Here is a 27765-nt window from a genome sequence, read left to right on the forward strand (position 1 = left end):
TTGATAAAGAATATCTCTTTGGTTTTGAGACTTTAGTCTTTGCAACTTCAGGGATCTTATCTATGCACAATCAGCTTGTAACACTCCAAAGAGAAAGGAAAACTTGAAATCACATCATATGACCCCTTTAAGACATATGCCTAACCGACTGTGTTTACTAGGATATTCGCCAAAACGCGCATTTTGATGTAATTTTGTCTGTATTTATTCATCCATGCACAAAAAAAGTGCAAGAGAGCTCAATTTAGTATCCGCACGGTGTAGACGCGGCTGTCTGTGTGCGATGGTGAACTCGTGTGCTTCAGATGTGTGCGCAGAAAACTTCTCACACAGCGCTCGACTGTTCCGCAAACAATCCCGTGCGTCTTTTATGCGCACCTTGTGCCTTCGGGCAGTCCTTATATCGAGTCCTGATACGTGAGTTTGAACAAGAATGCACGCGTTGGCGGTAATGCATAGATGGACATTATATGAAAATGTGGACAGTGCCAAAATAAAGGTGCCTATTTATACTACAAATATCGATATTTTACGTGTGCCATCGATGCATCGTATCGTCAGACATCGTAACGATCCATATCGATTAGGGCTGCACGATAAATCGCATGCGATATTTAATGCGCAGCCCTAATATCGATGAATCGTTACACCCCTAGAAAATAGTATGTCTGAATTCACAGTATTCATTAGGGATGTGCGAGACTAGTTGACTTGTCGATTAAATGCAACTGGTGCTGTTAGTTGACATTGGAAATACTAGTCGGCTAGTTCAAATTTATACGTTTTAAAAAAATAAGTTATTTTGAAAAGTGGACATCTGGATCGGAAAACAAATTTATTTAATTTCACCTCAGACATTGCATTCATGCGTTGTCTTCGTGTCACTCGCCACAGGCTCAGAGAAATATCCGCTAGGAAGAAGAGCAAGGTGTGGGAGTGTATTTACCATTTTAAAGGGGGAAACATTATGATTGAAGGGGAACTGACTTTCTTCAGAAATGTTTCGCTGACATTTTTTCATGTTATAGTAAGATCCCTAATAAAATAGTGTTTATTTGCGTAGCGCTGGGGTAATATGGTAACCGCTTTATTTTTGCTTGTCCAAAAGCGCCACCTACTGTTAGAGAGTGACTTTGTGTTTTCATTCATCCCGTCTGCTGCTTTTGTTCTGTAAATTATAACGGTTTGATGAAAAATAAGAACAGTTCAGATAATAAGGTATCTGCACTTGTTTGACTGTTTGATTCATTGTTCAAGTATTTCAAATGGATCACATATACACACAAAGTTCTTGACTATCTTCTGAGGGTTTTTTACTTTTAGACCAGTCGACTAGTCAGTTACAAAATGTCTATTTAAACCTCAATGAAATGAGTTGTAGCGCACATCCGTAGTATTCATAAAACCGTAGCGAAAAGTACCCAGATGACTTACTCCTTCTGACGAGATTCTGAAGTGCGCATCTAATGTAAAAATATTACTTTGAAAAAATGTTCACACACGCATATATATTTTAATTACTTTAATTAATTACTTATTCAAAAGAAGTACCTACTCACAGAGTATGTGATATTGGATGCAGCTGGATGCATATTGTTGTCTCTGCATGGGGAAAAATATTTTAACATATAAAGATTTACACACTTCACCTTTACATTTAGTTTAAAAATGTTGTTTAAAGCTTGTACACTCCATAAAAAGATGAAATAGCAACGGGAATCTTTTGGTTCGTTGATTCGTAAAGCTTCATGAGTTTTGACACTTGAGGTTTCTTTGATTTTCAGAAGATTCCAGGTCACAATGACATGTTATATACAGTGGGTACGGAAAGTATTCAGACCCCCTTAAATTTTTCACTCTCATATACACACAAAGTTCTTGACTATCTTCTGAGGGTTTTTTACTTTTAGACCAGTCGACTAGTCAGTTACAAAATGTCTATTTAAACCTCAATGAAATGAGTTGTAGCGCACATCCGTAGTATTCATAAAACCGTAGCGAAAAGTACCCAGATGACTTACTCCTTCTGACGAGATTCTGAAGTGCGCATCTAATGTAAAAATATTACTTTGAAAAAATGTTCACACACGCATATATATTTTAATTACTTTAATTAATTACTTATTCAAAAGAAGTACCTACTCACAGAGTATGTGATATTGGATGCAGCTGGATGCATATTGTTGTCTCTGCATGGGGAAAAATATTTTAACATATAAAGATTTACACACTTCACCTTTACATTTAGTTTAAAAATGTTGTTTAAAGCTTGTACACTCCATAAAAAGATGAAATAGCAACGGGAATCTTTTGGTTCGTTGATTCGTAAAGCTTCATGAGTTTTGACACTTGAGGTTTCTTTGATTTTCAGAAGATTCCAGGTCACAATGACATGTTATATATATTGTATTTCCAATATGTGCAAATTATTTTTACATTATGAGAGCCATTTGGTCGTATTTAATTATATTTTATGATCCCAAGTCTTATAAAATCAGTGTCAGCAGATGTGCTGAGATTCCACGCGTCTTGCCAGCTGTTTCCCAGCGTTGCCAAAGTATTCCACCCACTACTTCCTGTCTCCAGCAAACCAGGGGCATTCATGAGTAGGAACCATTGGAGCGTCATGTTAATCCCTTGTTCCCTTGTGTTAAACCACCAGAGAGCACAAATTGTCTGGAAATGGTGTTTAGGGAAGTGAGCTGTCTAGATTGCTGATGCCCCACAGTGTAGCGTTGCAAAATTTCCCACTGATCTTCATTCTGAGAAGATTCAAATTAAACAAAAAAGTATGCTGAAATCATTATCGCTAATACTACAATCTTTAAATGTCCCCTGAATTATAAGCTCAAAGTGCTCAGTCTTGCTTTGACAGTGAGTAAAGCTCTTAAATGTTTCTGTGTTTGCACAGGGAAGAGCTTCACCCTGACGATTACAGTATTCACAAACCCACCGCAAGTGGCCACTTACCACAGAGCCATTAAGGTCACGGTGGACGGACCGCGGGAGCCCAGGAGTGAGTACACCTTATATTACATACTGCTGTGACTAACCACATCCATGAGGCCTGTCATCACGTTCACCTCTCTGTTGGGCCGTAATCACACCTCATCTAAGGCTTGCGGTCATTCGGTGCATGTGCTAGTGATTGATTGATTGATTGATTTTTTGATTTCTGCCTCAATCTGATGTCATGAAATCGTTGCCCGAAGTAATTCTCTCTGGGTAGGCAGATTGATGACTTTGAACAGATTGGAGGTTTCGGGATTGCTGTTACCGTATAGAAGTATAAGTATAGCAATAATTTTTCGGTTTTATGTTTAAAAATTACAAATTTGTAAGGTTTGGGAAACTGTAATCAATCTGTTCTGACTGTGTTCATGTGACTTGATACATATACACAACAGTTTTTTCTTGATAAACAAAGTTTTAAAGTCAACATGAATCAAAATTGACCATATTTTAGAGGTATTAATATTTTGTAATATGAATGATTCATCAGTGCGTGTCATTCCGATGGTTCTTTAAATACAGTATTAAAGATCAAATATATTCTTATTAATATTTAAAGTAAATACGTAAGTTATATGTCAATTAGTAATAGTAGTAGTATAAGATAAATTGTAAATAAATGTTTGGACTTTTCAAAATATTTAGTATAGAGTGTTTTATTCAATGATACTTTTCCCATAATATGTAAATTAAATGTGTAATATGTCAATAATTAATATTTTATAATAATAATAATAATAATAATAATAGTAATTATTATTATTTACATTTTTTATTTTTACATTTTTCAAAAATATTTTATATACTGTACAGTATTTTATTCAATTGTACTTTTTTCATTTTTATATTATGTACATATTATTATTATATATGTTAACAAATATATAATTATAATTATGTACATAATATAAAAATTAGAAAGTACAATTGAATAAAATACTGTATATAAAATATTTTTGAAAAATGTAAATAATAATAATAATAACATATAATTATTATTAACATCAAATTCTATAATTTACGAGTGGCCCACTGCAAAAACAAAATCCTGCTTTGAATTGTGCACAACACCATGAATGTGCACTGACAAAATAAATAGAATTCATTTTGACTTCAATTTAACTATAGAGAATTGACACTTTTCCAGGATGTTTCATGGTATCCGGCTGGTCTGTCAGTGTTATCTTTACAAGCTGTCTGTCTGGGTGTTAGGTTAGTGTCTACACAGAGGTTCTACAACGGTAACATTGTGCTTGCATCAGCTCGTTTTAATGGCACTTATAAAAGAGTGAAAAAAATCTACTACGTCTCTCAGTGCCAACTGGTCTGGCGAGCAGCTGTTTTACTTTATTATGAAAAAATATATACTTTCGTCTTGGCGTAGAAATCAAGCCTATCACATCCCTAACAACATTTCTGCCTCTCTTTTTCGTTCTGACTTTCAGAGTATTCTCAATGAACACATATGGTACTAGTATTTAGAGGCACTTAGACACAACGGCTGTATATGGTCTTGATTGTATTACAATGGCCTCTAGCAACTACAGGCCTCGTCTTTGATGTTGAAGACTTCCTCTATTCTTGCCTTATCTATAAGTGAAGTTTCGAAAGGCTTGCAGGCCGTGTTATTGTGCGTAGGAACAGATGAAAGGGTCGGCGTACCGGAGGTCTTTTATGGAGGGCTTTTTTTGAACTGCTGATTTGATATTGTAAAGCTCCTGTCTCAGCTGTGTCTTAAATATTCTTCTGCTTTTAATACGCTGTCAGATTGCAATTAAGAATGCCACATCTGTGATACACCAAATGATTACTGCATATATTACTGCGTGTATTGGCGTAGTAATGCTTACTATTTTTTAAAAGAAGAAAATGTATTCAGTTTGCAATTAAAATGTTTCCAACACTGTGCTGTATTACCATCACATGACCTCATTTTGTTGAAGGTAAATTCAGTATGTGATGTCCAGTTATCATTAAAAATATTTTAATATGCACAATATTAAATAGGCCATTTTTATTATTTTCTTTGAAAATGTTCAAACATTTTATATTATTAATAATGTTTCATTTAATATTTAAGCATTATTTAAATCATATTGAAATAATTATTATTTATTATTATTAATATTGCACGAATGACACGAATTAATTGTGCACAACAAGACCATTAATATGCACTGACAAAATAAATACATTTATTTTGACTTCAAGTTGATTTGATTTGTTTATAAAATATTGTTATTTTTAATCCAGCTTTGTGTAAAAATGTCTTATCATGTTAAAAATTGTGCATGGTTTAAAAGTTGTTGTTGATGTCACTTCCAGTTCATTCATCACACTGGAAAGTTCAAGTGCATTGCATTGCGGGATTCAGTATTCAATGCAGTGCGCTATGGCTGTATACTGAAATTGCATACTAACATACAACCTACTATTACTATTGCATATATAACTACACTATTACTACTATATTTAAATAAAATGAGAATTGATGCCTTGGCAGCTAGTGTAAATAAATAAGTTTGAGGTTTTTGTATTTCATTTTATTTCAGTTAATGTTTATTTTAAAGGGGTCATATGATGCGATTTCAATTTTTCCTTTCTCTTTGGAGTGTTACAAGCTCTTGGTGCATAAAGAAGATCTGTAAAGTTGCAAAGACTAAAGTCTCAAATCCAAAGAGATATTCTTTATAAAATTTAAGAGTCAACCGCTCCTACCTAAAAGGGCTCGTTCTAACACGCCCCCACATGTCTACGTCACGATGTGGGAAGATTTGCATAACGCCGCCCAAATGTTCACGCAAAGAAAGAAGGTGTAACTTTAATTCTTGCTGTTTCCGTCGCTGTCATGTTGTGGAGTCGTTGTGAAAGCGAAACTACTTTGTTTGGCCTTCCAAAAGAGGACACAACTCGAAAAAAGAGGACACAACTAGAAATATTCAGATGTGTGCTGTGCATTTTATGGAGGATGAGGACTGTTTCCTGAACCAGTAGCCTACAATGCTTCTGTGGCACAAAGGCTGTTTCTATAAAGTGGGGCAGTTCCAACTTTGCAAGGACAGTCTGGCGCTTCTGACTCACAGCCTGTAAGTACGTTTTTTATATTTAAATAATGTGCCACTGGTGATTCAAACACGAGTTTTGAGCAGTGTAGAGTAGGCTTGTTGTTTGTTGTTTCTCCGATCACAAATGCAGACATGGTTTTATCTTTATGCGGTGCGATGCAACGCAACGCATACCATAGAATAACTTTATGAATACCTACTACATTTACCAGACAAGTAAATACTGTGTGAAATATTGTGTCCCATAATGCAGTCCACTGATCTTGACCTTCCCTTTCCAGCCACAATTGTTAACATAACTGCTAACTTGACGCCACTTTCCTGAATTGAACATGCAACATGATGGGGTCATGTGACTAGCATAGTGACATCACATGAGAACAATGTAGCTCTGAAATGAAATTTGGTACTTTCTTTCCTCAAATATACAGTAATAGGTAATATGACAGTATAGATGCAATTAAAATGTCAACGTCTTGAAGCAACTACAGGAACATTCATTCTGAACACCCACGGCAGTTAAAACAAGTCTCAAAGCATGGCATCAATTAAGCAAAGACAAGGGAGAAATAAATGAATCCAAAAATAAATGAACCTGGTCAAACATCACCTGCGCTCTGAGCACGTCCAGATGTCCATGCGTTCGCTGACACTGATCGTTATGGGACTAATCACGGGTACCCTCTTAATAATTTCACATTTTTTCACCCTGATTTTATCGAAGAACGCCTCATTTACAATTCCGCCTCATTAAACCTCAAATTGGTGTTAATAAGCAAGTAATTAGGGAAGAGGCCCGCCTCGCACGTTTAGACAATGCCTACAGTGTGCTGTCAGCCAAACACCTGATGCGTTTAGATATTTTGAGAATCATAGAAATGTGTAACATGTTTTTGTACATAAAATTATGAGTATTTCAGTCAAAATATCCTCGTTAGGTCCAGTACGGGTGGCTGTAATGTTCATTTGGGTCGTGTTTTTCCTCGTCCACCACACAGGCCTCATTCTGAGGCTGATATCCAGTACAGGAAGTGTATTAATGTGTTTGTGCATTTAATAGATCTTGATGGGTGCCATATGAACTGTGAATCAATAGGGCCAGGAAAGCGCTAGACAACGAGAGCGTTGAGTCTTTGAATGTGACAGACGTTTCTCAGTGACGTTTCTCTTCTTGATTGGCTCACACGTGGGTCGTTCTGGCAGCCAGAAGTGCTCAGCAAGTCCACACACCTGTTTTTTTTATTGAAGTTGTATCATAACAGTGCAGGACTGCTGTCTTAACATTTGAATCGGATTATGGAGAGAGTTTTTTGTTATTGTAAAGGTTATTGCAAGAATGAAAGTCATGGATATGTTGTAGCTACTTGTTGTTAAATGGCTGCCTTTCTGTAAGCTGACAAACATCTGAATGAAGTTAACAATGCTGTATTTATACTTTTGAGACTTATAACCACAAAGAACTGTACTGTTTTTAAGATGCAAAATAGATGTTTCTGCATTTATTAATTTACTAGAAACCTTTGTCTTTACTTTCTTTCCTTTTTTCATAAAAATAAATCAATCTATATGTGGGGTACTGTTTAAAAGTTTGAGGCGGTAAGATTTTTGGTATTTTTGAAAGAAGTCTCTTATGCTCACCAAGGCAGAAATACAATAAAAACAGTAATACTGTGAAATTTTATTACAACTTAAAATAACACTTTCTTTATTTTAAAATGTAATTTATTCCTGTATTCAGCCAATACTCATTAAAAAGCTGTTCTTATTATCAATGTTTTCAAGATTTGAAATGATGCATAGAAAATTCTTACTCACTCTTAACTGTTAAATGGTAGTATATACTGTATATTCATACATTTTTATATTTTATTTTATCCACAATGAAATATATAGGCAAATGGTCATTTGGTTTTTTTATTTGTTTGTTTTGAAGTATTAAAGTATCCTATAATTAAAGTCATTTCTGTTTCATCAGCTGATATATTTATACATTTGGAACTATGGATTCAATTTAATTACACAAATATCAATAATTTACCTTTTAATATCATGCTAAAACGTAGAACATGCGTTCATTTCTCATAAACACATGAAACATTTAAATAAATAAAAAATAAAAATGCAATAATATTCTTGATACCACTATTCATAAAAATTCCATGTTTTATACTTTGATGCTTTTTTATGATCTTTGAATTACATTTCATTAACATTTCTTATAAAAAAATGTACAGAAATAGCACAATATTAGGAGCACTTCAGCATGTGTCTTCCTCATACAGATGACGAAAAAAGGGCTCACGTCATGTGACTTAAAACAAGCATTTTATTGGTTACTTTAAACTGTGCATTATTAATTCCAACAGTTTATTGTCAGTGGTAAGAAAGAGAATTAAATGATTATAAATCATAATCATAATATGACATGTTGCTTTTTTTTGGTAATATGCCTGTCCAGTGTTAACAAAAGATGCCTGCTTGTGATTTGCTGCTGCTTCCATGAAGAGTGTGTGTGTGTCTATGTGTGTGTGTCTGAGTCTTTGTGTACACACTAACTCCTAATAGCACTCATTAAGCGTCATTTGATCTAATAGTCGGGGTGGGGTTGGTTAAACTAACATACCAGCACCGGGGGCCCTGTGTAATTATGGATTCAGTGTTAGACTGTCACTCTGCGTAACACCTTTAGGAAGTGCTCTATGCATCTTTGTCTCTCCGCAGCTCAATCACAGCAGTTGAACGGTACGACCGTTAGAAGTCGCAGAGACCGCAAGTACTGTAAATCTGCTCGAAATCCCCTTTCAAGCGGATTTGCTTGAAGCTAAAATCCCAAATCTGACACACGAGTCTCATTGTTTTGACAATCTCACACATCAACAAGTTGAAAGGGGATAATAATTTAGCCTTAGCAATAACAGCGGCTGATATTACAGTAAAAAAAACGGCAGCTTTGGCGCGTCGTGGGGTGCTCCTTTCAAAACAGACCACACAAGACTGATAGGCATTGTTGAAGCTTACAATGAATGAAGTAAAAAGAAGTGGGTTTCGCTTAGCAGAGGCGTCACTTTGGGGCGAGTTAAGTTTACAATGGGAACTGCTCACATAAAACCAACCAAAACAAGAGAGGAGGAGAGAAAACCAGAACTGCAGGCTCAATCCATTCAGGCTGCGTGTGAAGGTGCCAACCGCCGAGGCCACGGGCTCAGGCTGTGTGTTTGCGTCTGGTTTGGATAGTTGCTGCGTACATCAGTACTGCATCATTAGAAGTCGAGAAATACTGATGGCGCCCGGTTTCAAGTCGCACTGCATTCATATCCGCATGGAGGTGATGAAGAAGTGTGCCTGCGGTTTGAAAAGTGCCGAGGGCCTTTTGCGTTGGTGTGTGTGTGTCTCTGTACCCCTTCTCCGCTTGGCTTGCCTCCTAAATGCTGAAATGTAAAGACCACACAGACACCTGGCAGTACTCCACAACAGCCTGGCTTTTTCCTCCCACTTTCCTTTTTCTCCTTCCCGCCCCTCTCTCTCTTTTTCTCTGATTTTCTTTTCCAGTTTATTCCGTTCTTCCGCTGACTTTCTCAAAAACCCTGTTGATGACGGCCGGTGATGAATTTCCATAATTTCCGGGCTGCCGTATGTGCGTCGCCCGGACGTCTATTCGATGTGAAAGATCTGCAAGATGTCTCTAAAATATTCCCTGTCAGATGTTAGAATGACATTCAACAGATGTTTTTGGGACATTTACAGTAGCCTCACCCACAGGTAGTTATGTCATATACCAATGTTTGTTTGAGGTGAAACGCCATCATAGATGGAGACAGATAGTGAAGATATTTTGGGTTATATTAGCCTTCTCTCAAATGCGTTTTCTATTGAAATATTGCAGTTGACACGGAAAGCACTTTTTAATGAGAGCGAAGCAATTCCACAGCAAAGGTTTTAAAAATCTGTTCAAAAATTTAAAATAAAATGAGTTTCACAGCTTTGATTACTTGCTGTATTTTTGTTATGATACTGCTTTTAAATTATAATTTTTTTAAAATCATATAGACATTACCGTTCAAAAGTTTGGAATAATTAAAGGGATAGTTCACCCAAAAATGAAAATTCTGTCATTAATTACTCACCCTCATGCCGTTCCAAACCCGTAAGACCTTCATTCATCTTCGGAACACAAATTAAGATATTTTTGATGCATTCCGAGAGCTCTCTGACCCTCTCATAGACGGCAAGGTTCCTTACATGATCAAGGCTCAGAAACGTAGTAAGGACATCGTTAAAATAATCCATGTGACATCAGTGGTTCAACCGTAATTTTACGAAGCTACGAGAATACTTTTTGTGTGCAAAGAAAACAAAAATAACGACTTTATTCAACAATTCGTCTCTGCGTCACCCTATAGTGACATTTTGTAGAGTATCACATACGTAAACAACGTATGCAACATATGTACGTGGATACGCTGTTTACGTTCAGATCAAAGCGTAAACAACATAAACAGCGTATCCATGTACTGTGCTGCTGACACAGAACAGCATACGTTGTTTACGTATGTGATACTCTCCAAAATGGCACTATAGGGTGATGCGGAGGAGACGAATTGTTAAATAAAGTCATTATTTTTGTTTTCTCTACGCACAAAAAGTATTCTCGTAGCTTTGTAAAATTATGGTTGAACCACTGATGTAACATGGATTATTTTAACGATGTCCTTACTATGTTTCTGAGCCTTGATCATGTAAGGATCCTTGCTGTCTGTGGGAGGGTCAGAGAGCTCTCGGAATTCATCAAAAATATCTTAATTTGTGTTCCCGAAGAAGGAACGAAGGAATTTGTGAACGAAGGTCTTACAGGTTTGGAACGACATGAGGGTGAGTAATTAACGACAGAATTTTCATTTTTGGGTGAACTATCCCTTTAAGATTTTTTTAATGTTTTTGAAAGAAGTCTTTTATGTTCAACAAAGCTGCATTTATTTGACCAAAAAGACAGTAAAGACAGTAATATTGTGAAATATTATTAAAATTAAAAGCTGTTTTCTAGTTTAATATATTTCAAACGATTTTTGAAGGATCATGTGACACTGAAGCCACAGTTGCACAGAGACTGACTGTGGCTTAAATTCATCAGTTTCTATGTCTATTTCTCATCGCTATCAGAATTATTATTATTGGATCGTTAGTGTTTGTTTAGATTTCCTTGCACAAACAGCTTCTCATGCTGTATGTCTAATATTCCAAGAAACCTCAGATCATATATTTCACACTCGTTAATTTTTTCCCCCATTGTTTTTGGATCAGTTGGTGTGGCCATACAGACTAACCCCATCATCAAAGGAAGCCTGAAAACAGGAATTACTTAATTATAATTCTCTTTGCTCTGTGATTCTCAACCTGAGATAAGATCTGTGTCAGCTGGAGGCTGGGCCACATCCCACAGAGCCATTTAAACATCTGGAATGAATGTGTTAGCGCTTCCGCTCTGTGATTGGACATGGAAGTGCTAGCTATCAAAAATCTCACTCCACTGGCTGGGGGATGACAGGAATTTCTGGGACTTTCCCTCCAGCAGTGATATCATCTGGTTTCCTGGCTCTCTTAAATACCTCTCTGCATACAGATGATGTCCCTGTGCTCATTCCTTTACTCTCTGTCACTAAGATATTTTAAGACCCTTAAAGTCATGAAGCCTGCATTTTAGCAGGGGTAAGTTCTCAATTTTGAAGAATTGGACTGTGGTCCAACCCACTTATATTACACTAATCATGACGTTAAAACAGCAATAAAACCACTAAATACACATATCATTTACTATCTGTAAATTAATGAATCTGTAAGTAAATGCTAAGCCACACAGATTTTTAATAGGATAGTTCACCCAAAAAATGAAAATTGTCACTATTTACTCGCTCTCAAGTTGTTCCAAACCTGTATGAATTTATTATCTATCATAATTGTCATAGCTTTCCATCATGCATAACTATTAATGTCTCAAATTGAAGCGTTTCATTTTTGTAGCCTTTTTCTTTTAGTGTTTTCCCTAGTTTTTATTATAAAAACTAGAGAGTAGACAGGGAAGAAGTGGAAGAATCAAATGCAAGAAATATTGCAAATCAGACACAAAACCACTAGGCCACAGCTCCAGCCAACCTTTTTTTTTTTTTCCTCAAGAGCAAACAGAAAAGATATACTGTATGTATACATCACAATTGTCACAGTGTGAGAGAGACCATTATTTAGTTATTAACTCTATTTGATCAGAGGTTCTTCATTCAAAGCCGAGGTCCAGTGACAGCTGCCCTGAGGCAACCTGTCGAGCTCAACAGTACAAAGGTGCTTGTGATCTTTCTAACATTCGTTCCTGGTTTTGTATTTTATCCACACCGTTGGGATTGAACCTAAAACCTTTGTGTTAGCAGCCCAGATTGTTAACCACTTGGCTGCCCTCACCCCCAAGAGATACTTCTTGGGCGAGCAAATGTAACCGGATACATTATCCAAACTGAGGTGGCTACATATTCCTCACAGACAGAATCAAAAACAAGCCACTTAACATTCCAGAACTCTTGCTGAAAATTCCCATTGATTTGAAAATTCATCTCTGGTGTTCGTATTACCTGTATGTGGTCTTATTGTAACTTCTGCTCCAGTGATTCTCAACACTCCCAGAAAAATGTAAATATCACCCCTTGCAAATCTGTCTTTAGGGAGGCTGGATCAGTACACATGCACATTGAAGACTCTAAATTTACTGGTGATCAGAGTCTGCTGTCTCACTGAGCACAGAACATTATGTTTCATATGAATCACCGTGAAATTAAGTCGCACAAAGCACATCTTTGTCCGTTTTATTTCCCCAGCAAGATTTATGTTAGTATCACTGTCTGGATTCAGCTTGTCACAAAAAATTATAGTTTGGCTTTTTATAGTAGATAAATTGGCTTTGTGTGAAAAGGTATGGTTTGCTCAAGTGCTGCACTTCCTAGGAGGTTGAGTTATGCTAGCTTTTAGCTTTTACATATGTCACATTGCTTGTGAGTTCAAAGGTAGAGTGCAATGCAACAATGTCCCGAATTTACACTCGGAGGCAAGCTAATGATTTTTCCATTAGCTGTAATGTTTTCATTGTGATGAAATACTATATTATTTTGTCTCTGTAATTTCTCATGCTTCTACAGAAGACATGCACGATATTAAAGATGAAGTGTGTAATTTCTGAAAGATTTGGGGCACCAAATGGAAATAATGAATGAATGTTTTTAAACTGGTTTCTTGGTGGGGAAGTCGTGGCCTAATGGTTAGCGAGTCGGACTCGTAACCCAAAGGTTGTAGGAGTGAATGTACAGTGCTCTCTTCCACCTTCAATACCACGACTGAGGTGTCCTTGAGCAAGGCACCGAACCCCCAACTCTTCACTTCACTTCACTTCACTTAAACACCTTTTCTGCCATTGGTCGGTAAATGGAAAATGGAAAATGTTATTTTCTTGCTTAGTATTTTTGTCTTGTTTTCCAGTACAAATATCTAAACATTCTTAAATTAAGATGCATCTACTTGAGAAGCAAAGTGACTTAAAGGTGACATATCATGAAAATCGGACTTTTCCAGGTTTTAAGTGCTATAATCAGGTCCCCGGTGTATCTACCAACCAAGGAAAGTTTTCACCAACGTGAAAAAGATTAACCCAGTAACTTTGTTTTGGTAAGCCTTTTTCTGCAAGCGTCTCCGAAAACGAGCGCGTCTGATTTCGCTCCCTTGGTGACGTGGCAAAGGGATCTCATTATAATATTACTGCCCCTTAATCTGTAAGCCCAGCAGTTTACCTTCACAGACATAACCGACTGTTTTTGTAACTCGTGTATGTTTTTAACGTAAACTTGTGTGTGAATGAGAACTTAGTTTAGTACTCACATGCTGTGACAGCCGCTTTCTGTCCGTGTGCTTCGGATGTGTGCGCTCAGAAAACTGTATATCAGAAGTTTAAACTCATATGGTTTAAAACGCATGATTTCAGCGCGATAAACATGATAATCAGAACCAAAACAGATGTTTTTTTAGCAGGTAGGAGCTGTAATGGCACAGCTCTATTCTGGAAAATGGTGCGGGGAGCAGCAGCTCATTTGCATTTAAAGAAACAGGCCCGAAAAACATTGTGTTTCTGCTTCCACTCAAAATAAGCATTTTCAAAAATGATATAATGAATGATCTGTGGAGTATTTTGAGATGAAACTTCACAACACATTCTGGGGACACCAGGGACTTATATTAAATATTGTAAAAAGGGGCATAATATGTCTCCTTTAAGATATTAAATAAATAGTTAAAAAATGAAAATTCTGTAAAAAAATTTACTCACTCTCAATCCGTGATTTAGATGAGTTTGTTTCTTCATGGGAACAGATTTGGAGAAATTTAGCATTACATCACTTGCTCACCAGTGGATCCTCTGCAGTGAATGGGTGCCGTCAGAGTCCAAACAGCTGATAAAAACATCACAATAATCCACAAGTAATCCACATGACTCCAGGCCATCAGTTAACATCTTATGAAAGTAAACTTGTTTTCTGAAAATCTATCAAAATTAAGTGAGTTTATATATAAACAACAGCAACAAAAAGATCTGTCAGTGGAGTACATAGAGTTAATTCGAAGGAAAAACAAGATTATTTTTCTTACCCCACTGACATATTTTTTCTTGTTTTATGCATGAAACTTTTCAAGATATTTAAGTAATTCAGGATTTTTTCAAGAAACTTAAAGGCATAGTTACCAAAAAATGAAAAATGTGTCATCATTTACTCACCCTCAAGTTATTTCAAACCTGTATGAATTTCCTCTGTTGAACACAAAAGAAGATATTTTGAAGAATGTTGGTAACCAAACAGTTGACGGAAGCCATTGACTTCCATAGTATTTTTTTCCATACATAGAATTCAATGGCTACCGTAAACTGTTCGGTAACCCATGTTATTCAAATTACCCTTTTTTGTGTTTACCAAAAGAAAGAAATTCATACAGGTGTGGACCAACTTGAGGGTGAGTAAATGATGAGTTCATTTTTGGGTGAGCTATCACTTTAAGTAAATGTCTTAATTTAAGAATGTTTAAAAAATTGTAATGGAAAACAAGACAAAAATACTAAGTACTTCTTTTTTCTTTTTGTGAAGAATTGAGAGTGAAATAACCTCAGATAACTCACTGCAGACACCGAACGTTAAGAGAAATAACAATCACATATTTGTAAAGGTGCTGACAGTTAAGCTCAGATTTTTAGGGGGGGCTGAGATGAAAGATTCCTTCTCTAAATAGAGTCTAGCAGCACATATGATTTACTTATAGCTGTCTTTACATATTAAGATACTAAAAAATGACACCTTAAATACTGATTCATACAGTAGTTCATATTGTAGACATTCTAAAGTGCTTTAACGATTTGATTATGAAACTTTTCGGAGTGTTTGCTGCTTCTCTTTGTTCTTCTGGCGCAGGCCGGTTAGTCAAGATATAGAGGTAACCTGCTCTGTCGGTGCCAACTGGAGCGCTGCCAACTCCAGCAGGAGTTTTTCTCTTTCTCCTGTTTGATATTTACTTTACAACCATCTCAGAAAAAACTGCTGCAGTCTGAGGGAGACACTGGGCCATTTTAATGTGGAAAAAGGGGCTAGTTGTGTATTGGGCCGCGCTGCTGTCTTATCCCTCCTCTAATTTGCCGAGAATAGACTTGAGGCTATGGACTCTTAAACGCTCTTGTTATAGTGTTCCAGAAAGGTGCTGGCCAGTGTCATCATGCGTCCTACACAGAGGAGGCACATGCGGTCTTGTATTATATGGGTTCGGTCTTGTCTGGGAAGGTTGAGTGTTCAATGTGTGCCTACAAAATGTTATTATATGCCAAGCATAGCACTTCATTGTCAAAGCCAAATCCCCGCCCTGATGGGACAGATTAATAGATATTTTGAGGATATGGAATATGTAATATTTAAAACTTTTTTTATGGAAATGAAATTAGATTCGGTTTGATTCCATATGGCAAAGTCATGGTAGATTGTGGCTTGAAAGACTCAAATGCCATGGGGCATAATGAAAGCTCTTATAAAGAGGGGAAATGGAACACCTGTCTCATAGTCAACCCTATGCCATACATACACATCATAGACTGGCTAACATTTTCAAGCTAGGAGATATAATCAATTTCAAGACCCACTAAAAACTTTTTACAGTAAATTATGTGTTAATGGGTGTGTGTGGGGGGGGGGGTTATGTTACTGTATAAAAATGATATATAATTTTAGGCCGATAGATAGATAGATAGATAGACGGACGGACGGATGGACGGATGGATGGATGGATATACTTTCTAATAATATAAGTTCTGTATTAATATATTTGGACTTACATAATATATTAAAATTATTGTTGTCCATGAATACATTTAAGGTGCAAATGTGGTATGATATAATACATTTATCATATTTAATTACACTGGGATAGGCTTCAGAATCCAAACAACCCTAGAAAGAGGACAGAGGGTTTGGAGAATGGATAGATGTATATCATATTTAACTATTTACGTTTATGTATTTGGCACACATTTACCTCAATCCAGTAGTTTGCGAGTCTTTTTGAATGATTCGAAAGAACTGGACACTACAACACTACATGTTGCTTGTTTTTACATGGAGCCCTTGAGAAGCAGAAGTTAGAGTAACATTGCTGTGATATCCGACACGTTTGTGGTGTGTCATGTTACAAATATGTTTGTTTTGTTCTTTTTTTGAGAATTTTTTATTAAAGGCAGTATGTTGATTGCAGGGCACAGGCCGAAGTTGGATGACTCGCCGAAGGCTGGTCTGTTCTCTGACCGTCTCAGTGAACTGGAGCGCATCCGGCAGACCACCATGCGGGTTACTGTGCCAACACAAACGCCACGGCCCTCGCTTAGCAGCCCCAACTCCTTCACACCTCAGGGGCAGACTCAGATTACAGGTATGAGATTGCATAGATAGATAGATAGCCTTGCTTTTAAGTATTTACAAAGACAAAGATAGATATAAAAAAAGACAAGTGGATTGAAGAATGGATGGATCTCTTAGCAGCCACAACTCCTCACACTCTATATACACAATTTTTTAACTTATCTTGATGTTAAAAAAGTCCATGTTCTTGTAATTAATCAGTTTCCCAGGCAACGTTAATTTACTAATGTGCACGTTTCTTATGTTCCTGTTTTATTGATATCACCTGCACGCAAAACCACATGAATGAAGTAAATGATCCTTTAAGTCGCCGCTAACCTGTCAGTCAGAATTGTTGTTTCTTTTACGAACAGCAATTATGTTTATTCATCCTCCCAAGCATTTCAGCATATCTGGTGTCTGTCACTGTTACAGTAATGTCTATTCGTCTCAGCACAAAGTGGTTTATCTAAGCTGAAATCGCACACTGCAACATGATGGACAAGTGGAAACCGAGTGCGGACAGCCTAAGGCAGTGCGTTGTGTCACTGTGAGAGAACAGGATATCACCTGTCCTTAATTACTGCTCTGAGAGCACATGTCCTGTACTCTGGGTCCTGTTACTGTACCGTGTGCAAGCCAAGGGACTGAATCTGAGAAGGAATGCACCGTATTTTGTTGACTTTAGCAATTATTTGCCTGCTTTAAAATTGATACTTGGCATGACAGAAAGCTTGAATTATGAGGCATGAAATGTCATCTCAGACAAACATTTGAGAATGTCTTCATTTAAATGCTTTGCCCAAGCGATCACATTGTATTTGCTTACCACACAAAGACTCTATGATATGAGACAGACAAATATAAATAGAACAGTTGAATTGTCAGTTTTAATTAAATTAATGACAGGTTATACTGATTAATTAACATATAACAATGTTTGGTGAGAAAACCCCCAGATGATACGTACTATATATATATATATATATATACCTCATGTTTTTCAAGCCTATTTCTTTCCTCTGCAAAACACAATAGAAGATATTCTAAAGAATGCTGACTAACTAAACAACTTAATTTCCCTTTGACTTCCATTGTATTTTTTGTCCAAACAATAGAAGTCAATGGGAACCGAAACTGTTTAATTACCAACATTCTTGAAATTTCTTATTTCGTATTCCACAGAAGAAAGGACATCATACAGGTTTGAACCAGCATGCAAGTAAATGTTGACAGAGTTTTCATCTTTGGGTGGACTATGCCTTTAACTACTTTGCTTTCTTTCATTTTTCTTTTCTTTTGTACCTTTAGATCCACGCCAGGCTCAGTCTTCCCCACCTTGGTCATATGACCAGACGTACCCGTCGTACCTGAGTCCCATGGCCTCCCCGTCTGTGCACTCCACCACCCCGCTCTCGTCCAGCCGGGCCACGGGGCTGCCCTCCATCAGCGATGTGCCCAGACGCCTCCCAGGTAACCTCCAGCCTCAGCCATACAGCAGGTGCGCCCCCTACCCCTCGCGTCAGACACTGCAGTGGGCAGCGGGGAGGTCACATGTTTTATGGTGGTTTGCACGTTTAGAAAGATGGGGATTTGTGTGAATAATGCAGCTTCGTTTATACAACTTTTGAAAGATATTTGAAAATTAAAAGGTGAATTTACTACTTAAAAATCTAAATATTTCAAGAGATATTTACAGTATTTAAATTAAATCTCAAATGTAATTTTTTAAATGTCTCCTAAAATGAAATCTACTATATTTCATCATTTAAATGGCACTGAATTTGGTTTGTGCTCAAAAGAATCACAGTAACTGAATTTAAATACTCATGGTGCAGCACTATTTTGTTGAATGTGCCACCAAGCAGAATTGCAAAAAATAATAACTGATTTCAAACAGGTTTCTGAAAAACTGCCATTAATTTAACAGCATTGAAAAAAAATGCCTTTAACCAAGTTACCTTTAACCAACTTGCTTTTTTTTATGCTGCCATAAATGATAACAGGTTATGCTAATGTGTTCTATAGCTCTTGACACATTGCATAATGCAAAAAAAAAAACTTGTTGCATGCAGTATTATTTATGTGCTATTATGGTTTTAATATTTGTTTGAATTAGCTTTAATTTTTTTATTTTTGTAGTTTAATTTTTAGTCATTTTGTTATGTGCATTTTTGTATTTTTAATATTTATACATAATTTTAATTTATTTCAATTTAGAACTTGGTTTAACTGTATTATGGATGGTTAGTGAAAGACGTGGTTTTTTGCACCGAAATGTGCACAAAAGTGCTGCAAATGTTTTGGAGAATTTACTCCTTAATGTGTTGGATGACTGTTCAATCAGATTAATGAAAAACACTCGTGAAAAAAAAATAACAAGCGGGGCTTCATTTTGGGAGGGCTATTTTCTGAAATGATCATTTTTCTGTAATGGTTTGTCAGTCATATTTAACAAACCATAGCATTAAATTTCAGTGTCATAATTCGTTAGAAACACAATCTCAAATTCGCTCGATTTTTATTAGATAATAGTGCTGTATATATGTAAACGGAGACGGTTTTTAAAATTGGACTGCACCATGAGCGTATTTTTAAAACTCGGGGGGAGAGAAAAAAAGGTTTCCTTTGCTCCTCTTTCCATGGCTTTGATCCTGCGTAGTATATTGTTAATAACAGACCAAGACATAATAACAGGCCAGTGGCGGGCAAATAAAGCCGCTTTATAGCATTACGCTTCCCAGAGAACCTTTGGGGAATGGAAGACCACTCGGTGCCCGACTTGCAGCCCATAAGCTAATTTGTCCTCATGTGCCCTGCAACACACCCAGAAACGTCCCCTTTAAAGAATAAATGTAGACAGATAAGTTTCCATTTCCAAACACCTGTTTGATTCAGTGCCAGGTAAGTGTTTTCATTCTCTCTCATTTACTGCCATACTACACCCTCATCCATTCCTGAGAACCAGGAGAGGCTTAAAGTGATTAAACAAGAATCTCCCTCACCTGAGCGCTGGCTGCCAGCTTCTGGACGCCTGCCACCCGCCTGTCGTGTTTAATTAGTTTAGGTATATCATCCTTTCATTTGATGCTGGCGCATGAGCTTTTGTTAATAATAGGTTTGGTGTGAGATAAGGACACGGCTCTTTGATGTCTCCCGCAACTTAACTGTAAGAGTAACAGCGCAAATATGCATTGTTGTTGTCTATTGCAGATACAAAACTCTTCAGGAGTATTAGTCTTTGCAACATTTTGTGTTGCAGCAGTGGTAATATACTTCCGTATTCAAGGGGGCGATAGAGTTACCTCAATGTTTGTGCTATTAAACTTGGGTTGTTGTTATTCAGATCATGTCAGCTTTAAAGGTAAAGTGTGTACTTTTTTTCTGTGAGCAAGCACATTTGTAAAAATAACTTAAATTCAAAGATTTCCGAAAAAAAAAACTGCTGTTGATCTTAAGGGAAATCAGTCTACCAATGTCTTGTATATTTTAGCACTGAAAAAAATATACACTTTACCTTTAACAAACTTTTTTTTTTCTTCAAACTGCTGCTCTGCCATAGCAGTATTAGACCTGAGAGAGAAAACTATCTGTAAATGACAACAGATTATGCTAACGTGTACTATAGCAGCACTATTTTAGTCTTATGTATTGTCATAGGTTTTATTTATATTTTGAATTAACTGTTTTATTTTTATGTTTTCATTTTGCATGTTATATTTCATATTTTATTTTACTTTAAATTACAATTTTTAGTTTAATGTGCTTTGTCATTTATTAGTTTTTGTTTGGAAAATATTTCTAAATAGTTCTAATAATTCTAAATAATTAAATAGTAATTGTAAAAATCTAAATAAATTCTAAATAATTCTAAATATATTTAAAAAAATTATTTCAGTTACTATTTTTAAAAAGAGTTTTAGCTTTAGCAATACTGGTTGCAATATGAATTATAGGTCTGATTCATTTCCGAAAAAAAAGTGAAATCGAGCTTGAAGCATATGTGTTTATGTACTTGCCTGTCAAATTTAGAAAGTTATAGGTTTAGCTTTAGCATTGTAGCAAACAAAGAGTAAAAACTACTGCACTGTGTTGTATGGTGACATCATTCCTCATGTAGACATGACTTCAACTTGTAAATAAGCCATAATTGTTTGGTTCACCTGAAACGAATCATTCTTGCCAAATAAATCATTAGTTTTACCGACATAGCATCTGTTCTCCAGACCAGCGCCATCTCGTCTATGGATTTTTGGTGACTAGTAGAGAATGTATGTAAATAACTTTTTTTGCTTTTATCATTCAGTCTGTTATTCAGAGTACAGGCACTCTGTATAGCCCGGGGCGAGAGAACCATTATCTTCAGATGCTCAAACCAAAGATTTTGAATATAAATGAAAAAAGGGATGGGTGTAGAGGGGAAAAGGAGACACGACTAGCGTTAGCGACAAGCCGTGCCTCCGCAAATCACCCACGTTTAACCATGCCACCCAGTCGACCCACAGGCGCAGACATGGTGACAAGAAAGACGCCGTGTGATTTATGAAAACAGCTCCGCGCCAGGGAGGCCAGGCCGTTTCTTTTTGTTCCTCTACCCCTTGGCACTAGCGCTAGCTACAGACCATTAGCGGTTTCTGATTTTTGGAGGGAAATAAAGAATATGTTAAGGACAGAAGGGCAGATGGACAGTTTTTGCCTGGGTTTATAATGCTGAAGATACCAGGAGCCCACAACAGTGCAGACGTCTGTCTCTCTCGCTACGATGCTGCTTTGCGCCCCTCTAAACGTTTCCAAATGTGTGACCGATTATGCATCCTAGTTGTGTTTTATGTGCGGCAGCCAATGCAGATGCACACACATACACACTTTTGGATGCACAGGAACAATTTAAACATGCACACAGCATACAGAGGCATATAAATACCCCGGAGACACAAATGAACTGAGACATATAACCGCACACATGAATACACATACACATGAACTTGTCTGTGACAAAGAGGAAAAACCACAATGAAGTGAAGCCACTACGATGCTGCTTTGCGCCCCTCTAAACGTTTCCAAATGTGTGACCGATTATGCATCCTAGTTGTGTTTTATGTGCGGCAGCCAATGCAGATGCACACACATACACACTTTTGGATGCACAGGAACAATTTAAACATGCACACAGCATACAGAGGCATATAAATACCCCGGAGACACAAATGAACTGAGACATATAACCGCACACATGAATACACATACACATGAACTTGTCTGTGACAAAGAGGAAAAACCACAATGAAGTGAAGCCAACTAATCGATAAACTGTCCTCCTCTGCATGTCTCTAATTTAAAGTTAATGGTGTTTTTTTAATAGTTACTTTCTGTCATTTAAATTTTTTTTTTTTTCTTAGTTTAGTTTAAAATGCACTGGATTTGTGAACATTTTTTTATATTTTATACATATTTTATAAGAAATTAATACATTTATTCAGAAAGGATACATTCATTTGATCAAAAGTGGCAGTAATAATAATAACATATTTCTATTTCAAATAAATGCTATTGTTTTGACATTTTCAATTATGATGTGATCCTGAAAAAAAGAATGCATCATGTTTTCCACAAAAATTATGAAGTAGCACACCTATTCTTCACAGAAAAAAAGTTTCTTGAGCAGAAAATCAGCATTCTAAAATGATTTCTGAAGAATCATGTGACACTGAAGACTTGGAGTAATGATGCTGAAAATTCAGCATTGTCATCACAGGAATAAATTACGTTTTAAATTATATTCAAATAGAAAACAGTTATTTAAATTGTAATAAATATATCAGTTTTTATTGTGTTTTTATCAAATAAATACAATAAAATTTTAAAAAAATGAAGTCACATAATTAAAAAAAAAACTCCTTTAACTCTTGGGGCCGGTTGCATAAACTGCTTAGTATATCTTAAAAAGTTATTCATATATTTTTTTTTCTTCAACATCATAACTCTTTAAATTCAGTTATAAAAGGCAGATTGGTCTAATTTGAATCCAAAATAAGACCAATTAATTACCCCATGACTTCTAGTTGGTCAAACTATAGTTCTTAAAACACAGTTTTAACATACTGGCTATGTTTATGCACTTAGTTAAACAGGGTTGTAGTTAAATGAAGTGGTTGTTGTCATGATTGTTCATTGCTGGAATATCTGTTTTCAAATTCTTCCATACTTCTATAAAAAGTAACCTCAACCTTTGTTTTCTGTAGGTTCAACAGATTTGAGTCCCTTTCCTGGCCAGTTTGAGCGTCAGTTCCCCGCTTTCTCCTCACTCACCGAGAGCCGATTTTCCAGTCCCAGAATGCACTACCCAGCCACCTTCACATACACGCCCACCCCCGTCACCACCGGCATGTCACTCGGCAGCGCTCACTACCACACTTACCTTCCCCCGCCGTACCCCGGCTCCACCCAGAGCCAAAGTGGACCCTTCCAGAGCAGCAGCACACCTTATCTCTACTACGGCGCTTCCTCGGGCTCCTACCAGTTCTCTATGGTTCCAGGAGGAGACCGATCACCCACCCGGATGATGCCGCCTTGTACTAGCGCATCCACGGGAACCAGCCTGGTCAACCCCAACCTCCCGGTCCAGGCCGATGGAGGTGGGGGGGTGGAGGCAGACGGAAGTCATAGCAACTCCCCGACTCTTCTCAATCCTGCTGGTAGAATGGACGAAGGCGTGTGGCGGCCATATTAAATGGACAATTACGTAAACGTGGAACCTTCAAACAAACAGCATGGTTTTAAAGCACAAACCTTACTAGGATTTTCATCCCGTCTCGCTGAGCTACTTTCCCTCGCTAACATGAGTATTTATGAGCCTGTTGAAAGGGAAGTATTTTTTACATTGGACTTTGTTGTTGTAATACATTATTCTGGACCTGTTGACCTCTGGGATTCATTGTCATAGGCGGGATTATTTGGAATTGAAGGAATAGAGATGGATCGAGCGTTTCATTAGCATTATGTTATTATTTACTTGTCTTGGCATGTTTTTAATATATCATTTAAAGCACTGAACAACATCTGCATGACAGTTTGTGATCAAATATCACTTTTTGTGCTTTTTTAACTTAAGCATTTAAGTTATACGTATTTGATAAAAGGATTTAAAGTAACTTATAAAAGCCATAGATTAATTAATGTATTTGGAACTTGAGTCATAGAGGGAATATTTTTGTAAAGCATCTATGTTCAAGTTAATGCAACTAATTTAGGGTAATTTAAATTTCTGTGCCTTAATTGATCACACAGAGTTGTATGTTTAAGTCGAATGCGTTTAAAACGAAATAGGGTCTCTGTGTCTAAGTACACTACATTTGTAAGCAGTTAATATTGCTTGATGCTAAGTGCTTTTTCACTGTTTTAAAGCTTTAAACCAAAGAAACAGCCACGGATGCTCAAAAGTGTTTGCCAATGTGCTAGATCAAGCTTTCTTTGAGTAGCGTGCATGTGCTGGGATAATTTATTTAGCTTTTATGTTGCTTAATCAAATGCGGCTGGGAAAGGTTTCCAGTGGGGGATATTGAAGTTTCTGGATGTATTGTACACAGATATTCTTTTCCTGATAACTGGAGCAATTCATATCCTCAAAAAAGAGGGGTAATACACTCAGTTATGGCACTATATTACCCATTGCAACATTGCAGCTGGAGTAAATTCCTTTTTCTTTTTTTTTTTTTTCATTCAAAAGTTTGGGGTCAGTAATATTTTTTAGGAAATTAATATTCTGCAAAGATGCATTAAATTGATCAAAAATGACAGTAGAGACAAAAAAAAATCTATTTCAAATAAATGCTGTTGTTTTTTATTCTTCAAAGAATCCTGGAAAGAGAAATGTATCAGTGTCCACAAAAATATGAAAAGGTTTTCAACATATGAAAATGTTTTCAAAATTTCAACTGTTTTCAATTATTATAAATGTTATAAACATTAATAATAATAATAATAATACATGTTTTTTGAGCAGAAAATCAGCATTTTAGATGATTTCTGAAGGATCATGTGACACTGAAGACTGCTGAATATTCAGCTTTGCATCACAGAAATACATTTTACAATATATTCAGATAGAAAAAAATCAATTGTAGTGATATTTCACAACATTAATGTTTTTACTCTATTTTGATCAAATAAATGCAGCATTAAAAAAAAATAAAAAATTCAAAAATATTTAAAAATCTTACTGAGCCCAAACTTTTGACCAGGTGTGTAGCTACATTTTATTCCATTGATGTGGTGGTACATTGTCCGTTATGCTAATGAAAATCTTCATTATCAGCTCAGAAATGTGCAAATTAGCTTTATAATTTCAGAATACTAGTTTTCCCTTCTTTCACCAGTCATCGACCGATTGATTTATCCAACTGCAATCATAGCAATCACTCACTAACAGAGTTACATTTATCAAGTGCCTTACAGTTGGAACTATACAGACCTCACCAAACAACCGAAAGCTTTCCTTGAAGCAGTGCTTTTTATACGGCTTGTACAGCCCATATTTAAGCAATTAAATTAAAATAAACCAAAGCTCTTAGCTTGAGTTGGATGTGTTTCTGACCTTCTTTACCTTAACATTGGTCCAGTATTGCATTTCTGGCAGGACTAGTCATGGTTCCTTTTGGCTGCTTCTAATTAGGGCCGTTGCTTGAATTCATCACAGGATCCAGGTCAGTATTCCTGGTTATCCAATCCTGACGGCGAAACGGCTTCAAATCAGGGCGTCTACCTATAAATTGAAATAGCTGTGAGTGTGTACGAAATGTTTACAACGTTCAGAGACCATGTTGTATATTACAGGAGGTAAATACACCACCCTAGTTTTGTTGAATTATTATCTCATTTCTTCTTTTGTAAATTAGTATTTATCTGACAGGTTAACTGAGGGCAATTTGTAGCAAATTTGTCTCTGGTTCTTGCATGCTTTGTTTCCTTTGCACATCTGTGTTTAAATTATCTCGCTTTTCTTCCCTGTGAAGCCTGTTTGTTCTCTTTTATCCACGGATAGAAAAAGGGTTTAAGGGAAATAATCATGACAACAGTGAAAGAAATTGGCTTTTTTGATTGTTGTATGTTGTTATAATAGTTTTCTTTGTAAGAGAAATAAAAAGAAATTTTTGCAATGATCTCGTCCGTCTCGAAAATAGTATTCTATCATAGTTTCCTGGCATTACTTTGTTCCTCTTTAAATATATCATCTCAGTCATTAAACTTTCTCCTCTGTCTCTTTTCCCCCGTTTGACGTTGATTAAAAGTCACATTGGGGCTTTAGGGAAGACTAATGGCCAGAAGTCCATGCGCCGGGTTGTTCCATTTACATACAGTTTCATTGCCTTATCAATGAACCTTGAAGATACCTGGCCGGAGATGAAAGCTGGGAAGCAGCTCAGGGATTGTGCACTACTGTAAAACACACTGACTTGGACTGAAGTCTGGATCAACATTTGCTTTGGATGGTCCTGGAAGCTCACGGCTGGCCTCAGTGCTGCGTTTGTGTCTCTGGTACAGATGTCTGTTAAATTGGGACTGTTACACATTACTTGAAGACATAACGGGCATAATCAGAGTGTGATCCATCTCCATTTAAACCAGGAGCCTTTCTGGGATTTCAATGAATAGTGGGAAAAGCAAGTTTCAGGTTCACACTTTAGATGTTCCGATCTGCATCCAGCAATTAATGAGACAGAGACGACAAGGTTCTTAAAGGAATAGTTCACCTAAAACTGAAAATTTGCTTAAAATGTACTCACCCCCAGGCCATCCGAGATGTAGATGAGTTTGTTTCTTCATCATAATGGATTTGAAGAAATGTAGCATTACATCACTTGCTCACCAATGGATCCTCTGCAGTGAATGGGTGCCGTCAGAATGAGAGTCCAAACCGCTGATAAAATCATCACTATAATCCACACCACTCCAGTCCGTCAATTATTGCATTGTGAAGCAAAAAGCTGCATGTTTGTAATAAATACATTAATACATTATGTCAGTTATTAAGATGTTTTTAACTTTAAAGTCAAAAAAGTGAAAGTAAAAGATGTTTTTATCTTTAAAATTACCTTTCATGCAGTGTGTAACACAGCTATAAGTGAATAGCTGTGTTATCCTGAAAAGTTTTAAAACTGAAAAGTCCTGAAAGCTTAGAAAAACTAGTCCTGAAATTCTGAAAAACTAAATCCTGAAAAGTTTTAAAAATGAAAGTGCACCGTGTATAAAGTTATTGTCTCTCAAAAGAAAGAGTCGACTCTGAATCATTGAAACTAGTCCTTTTTAAAACTAATCCCAAGCCGTTTCATGTTGACGTCAACATGGAACATTAGCATATTGCCCGCCCACTTGTTGGTCTTTTCGCGTTGGTCTGAATGAAAAAGTAAATTTAGGTGCAGCTTTTGGAGCGGTAAAATAGCGGTTTCCCCGGTAACGCTGTACACAAAGCAGCACTGCGCTCACAAATGCTGCTTTATCAGGCATTACCCATAGACTCCCCATGTTAAAATGCCCAACTTTACAGCAGAAAAAAACGTTTACAGCCTGGTTCAAAAAATGATTTTGGTCTATATAGCTAATTTTGCCCTTCATGACAACTGTGAGGGGGGTGAATTTTTTTATAACTCATCCGTTTAAATTATATTAAGCCTTAAAGTTCTGCATAATTAAGGGCGTGGCCACTTGAGTGACAGGTGAATTGCCGTTGCTGTCACCGG

The 27765-nt window shown here is 36.6% G+C and overlaps 1 protein-coding gene across 1 annotated transcript in view; it reads left to right on the forward strand.

Moving 5' to 3' along the window:
* Nucleotides 1-23996, forward strand: part of LOC107678859 (runt-related transcription factor 2-like) — a 54314-nt gene extending 30318 nt beyond the window's left edge. Inside the window, exons 5-8 of the mRNA XM_016474285.1 lie at nucleotides 2912-3016; nucleotides 16887-17060; nucleotides 18341-18502; nucleotides 23272-23996. Of these exons, the coding sequence (XP_016329771.1) occupies nucleotides 2912-3016; nucleotides 16887-17060; nucleotides 18341-18502; nucleotides 23272-23759 (929 nt within the window). The 3' untranslated portion in view covers nucleotides 23760-23996. The remainder of the gene's footprint in view (nucleotides 1-2911; nucleotides 3017-16886; nucleotides 17061-18340; nucleotides 18503-23271) is intronic.
* The last annotated feature ends 3769 nt before the right edge of the window (nucleotides 23997-27765 follow it).

Source organism: Sinocyclocheilus anshuiensis, unplaced genomic scaffold (assembly GCF_001515605.1).
Source record: "Sinocyclocheilus anshuiensis isolate Anshui unplaced genomic scaffold, SAMN03320099.WGS_v1.1 scaffold1049, whole genome shotgun sequence".
Lineage (NCBI taxonomy): Eukaryota > Metazoa > Chordata > Actinopteri > Cypriniformes > Cyprinidae > Sinocyclocheilus > Sinocyclocheilus anshuiensis.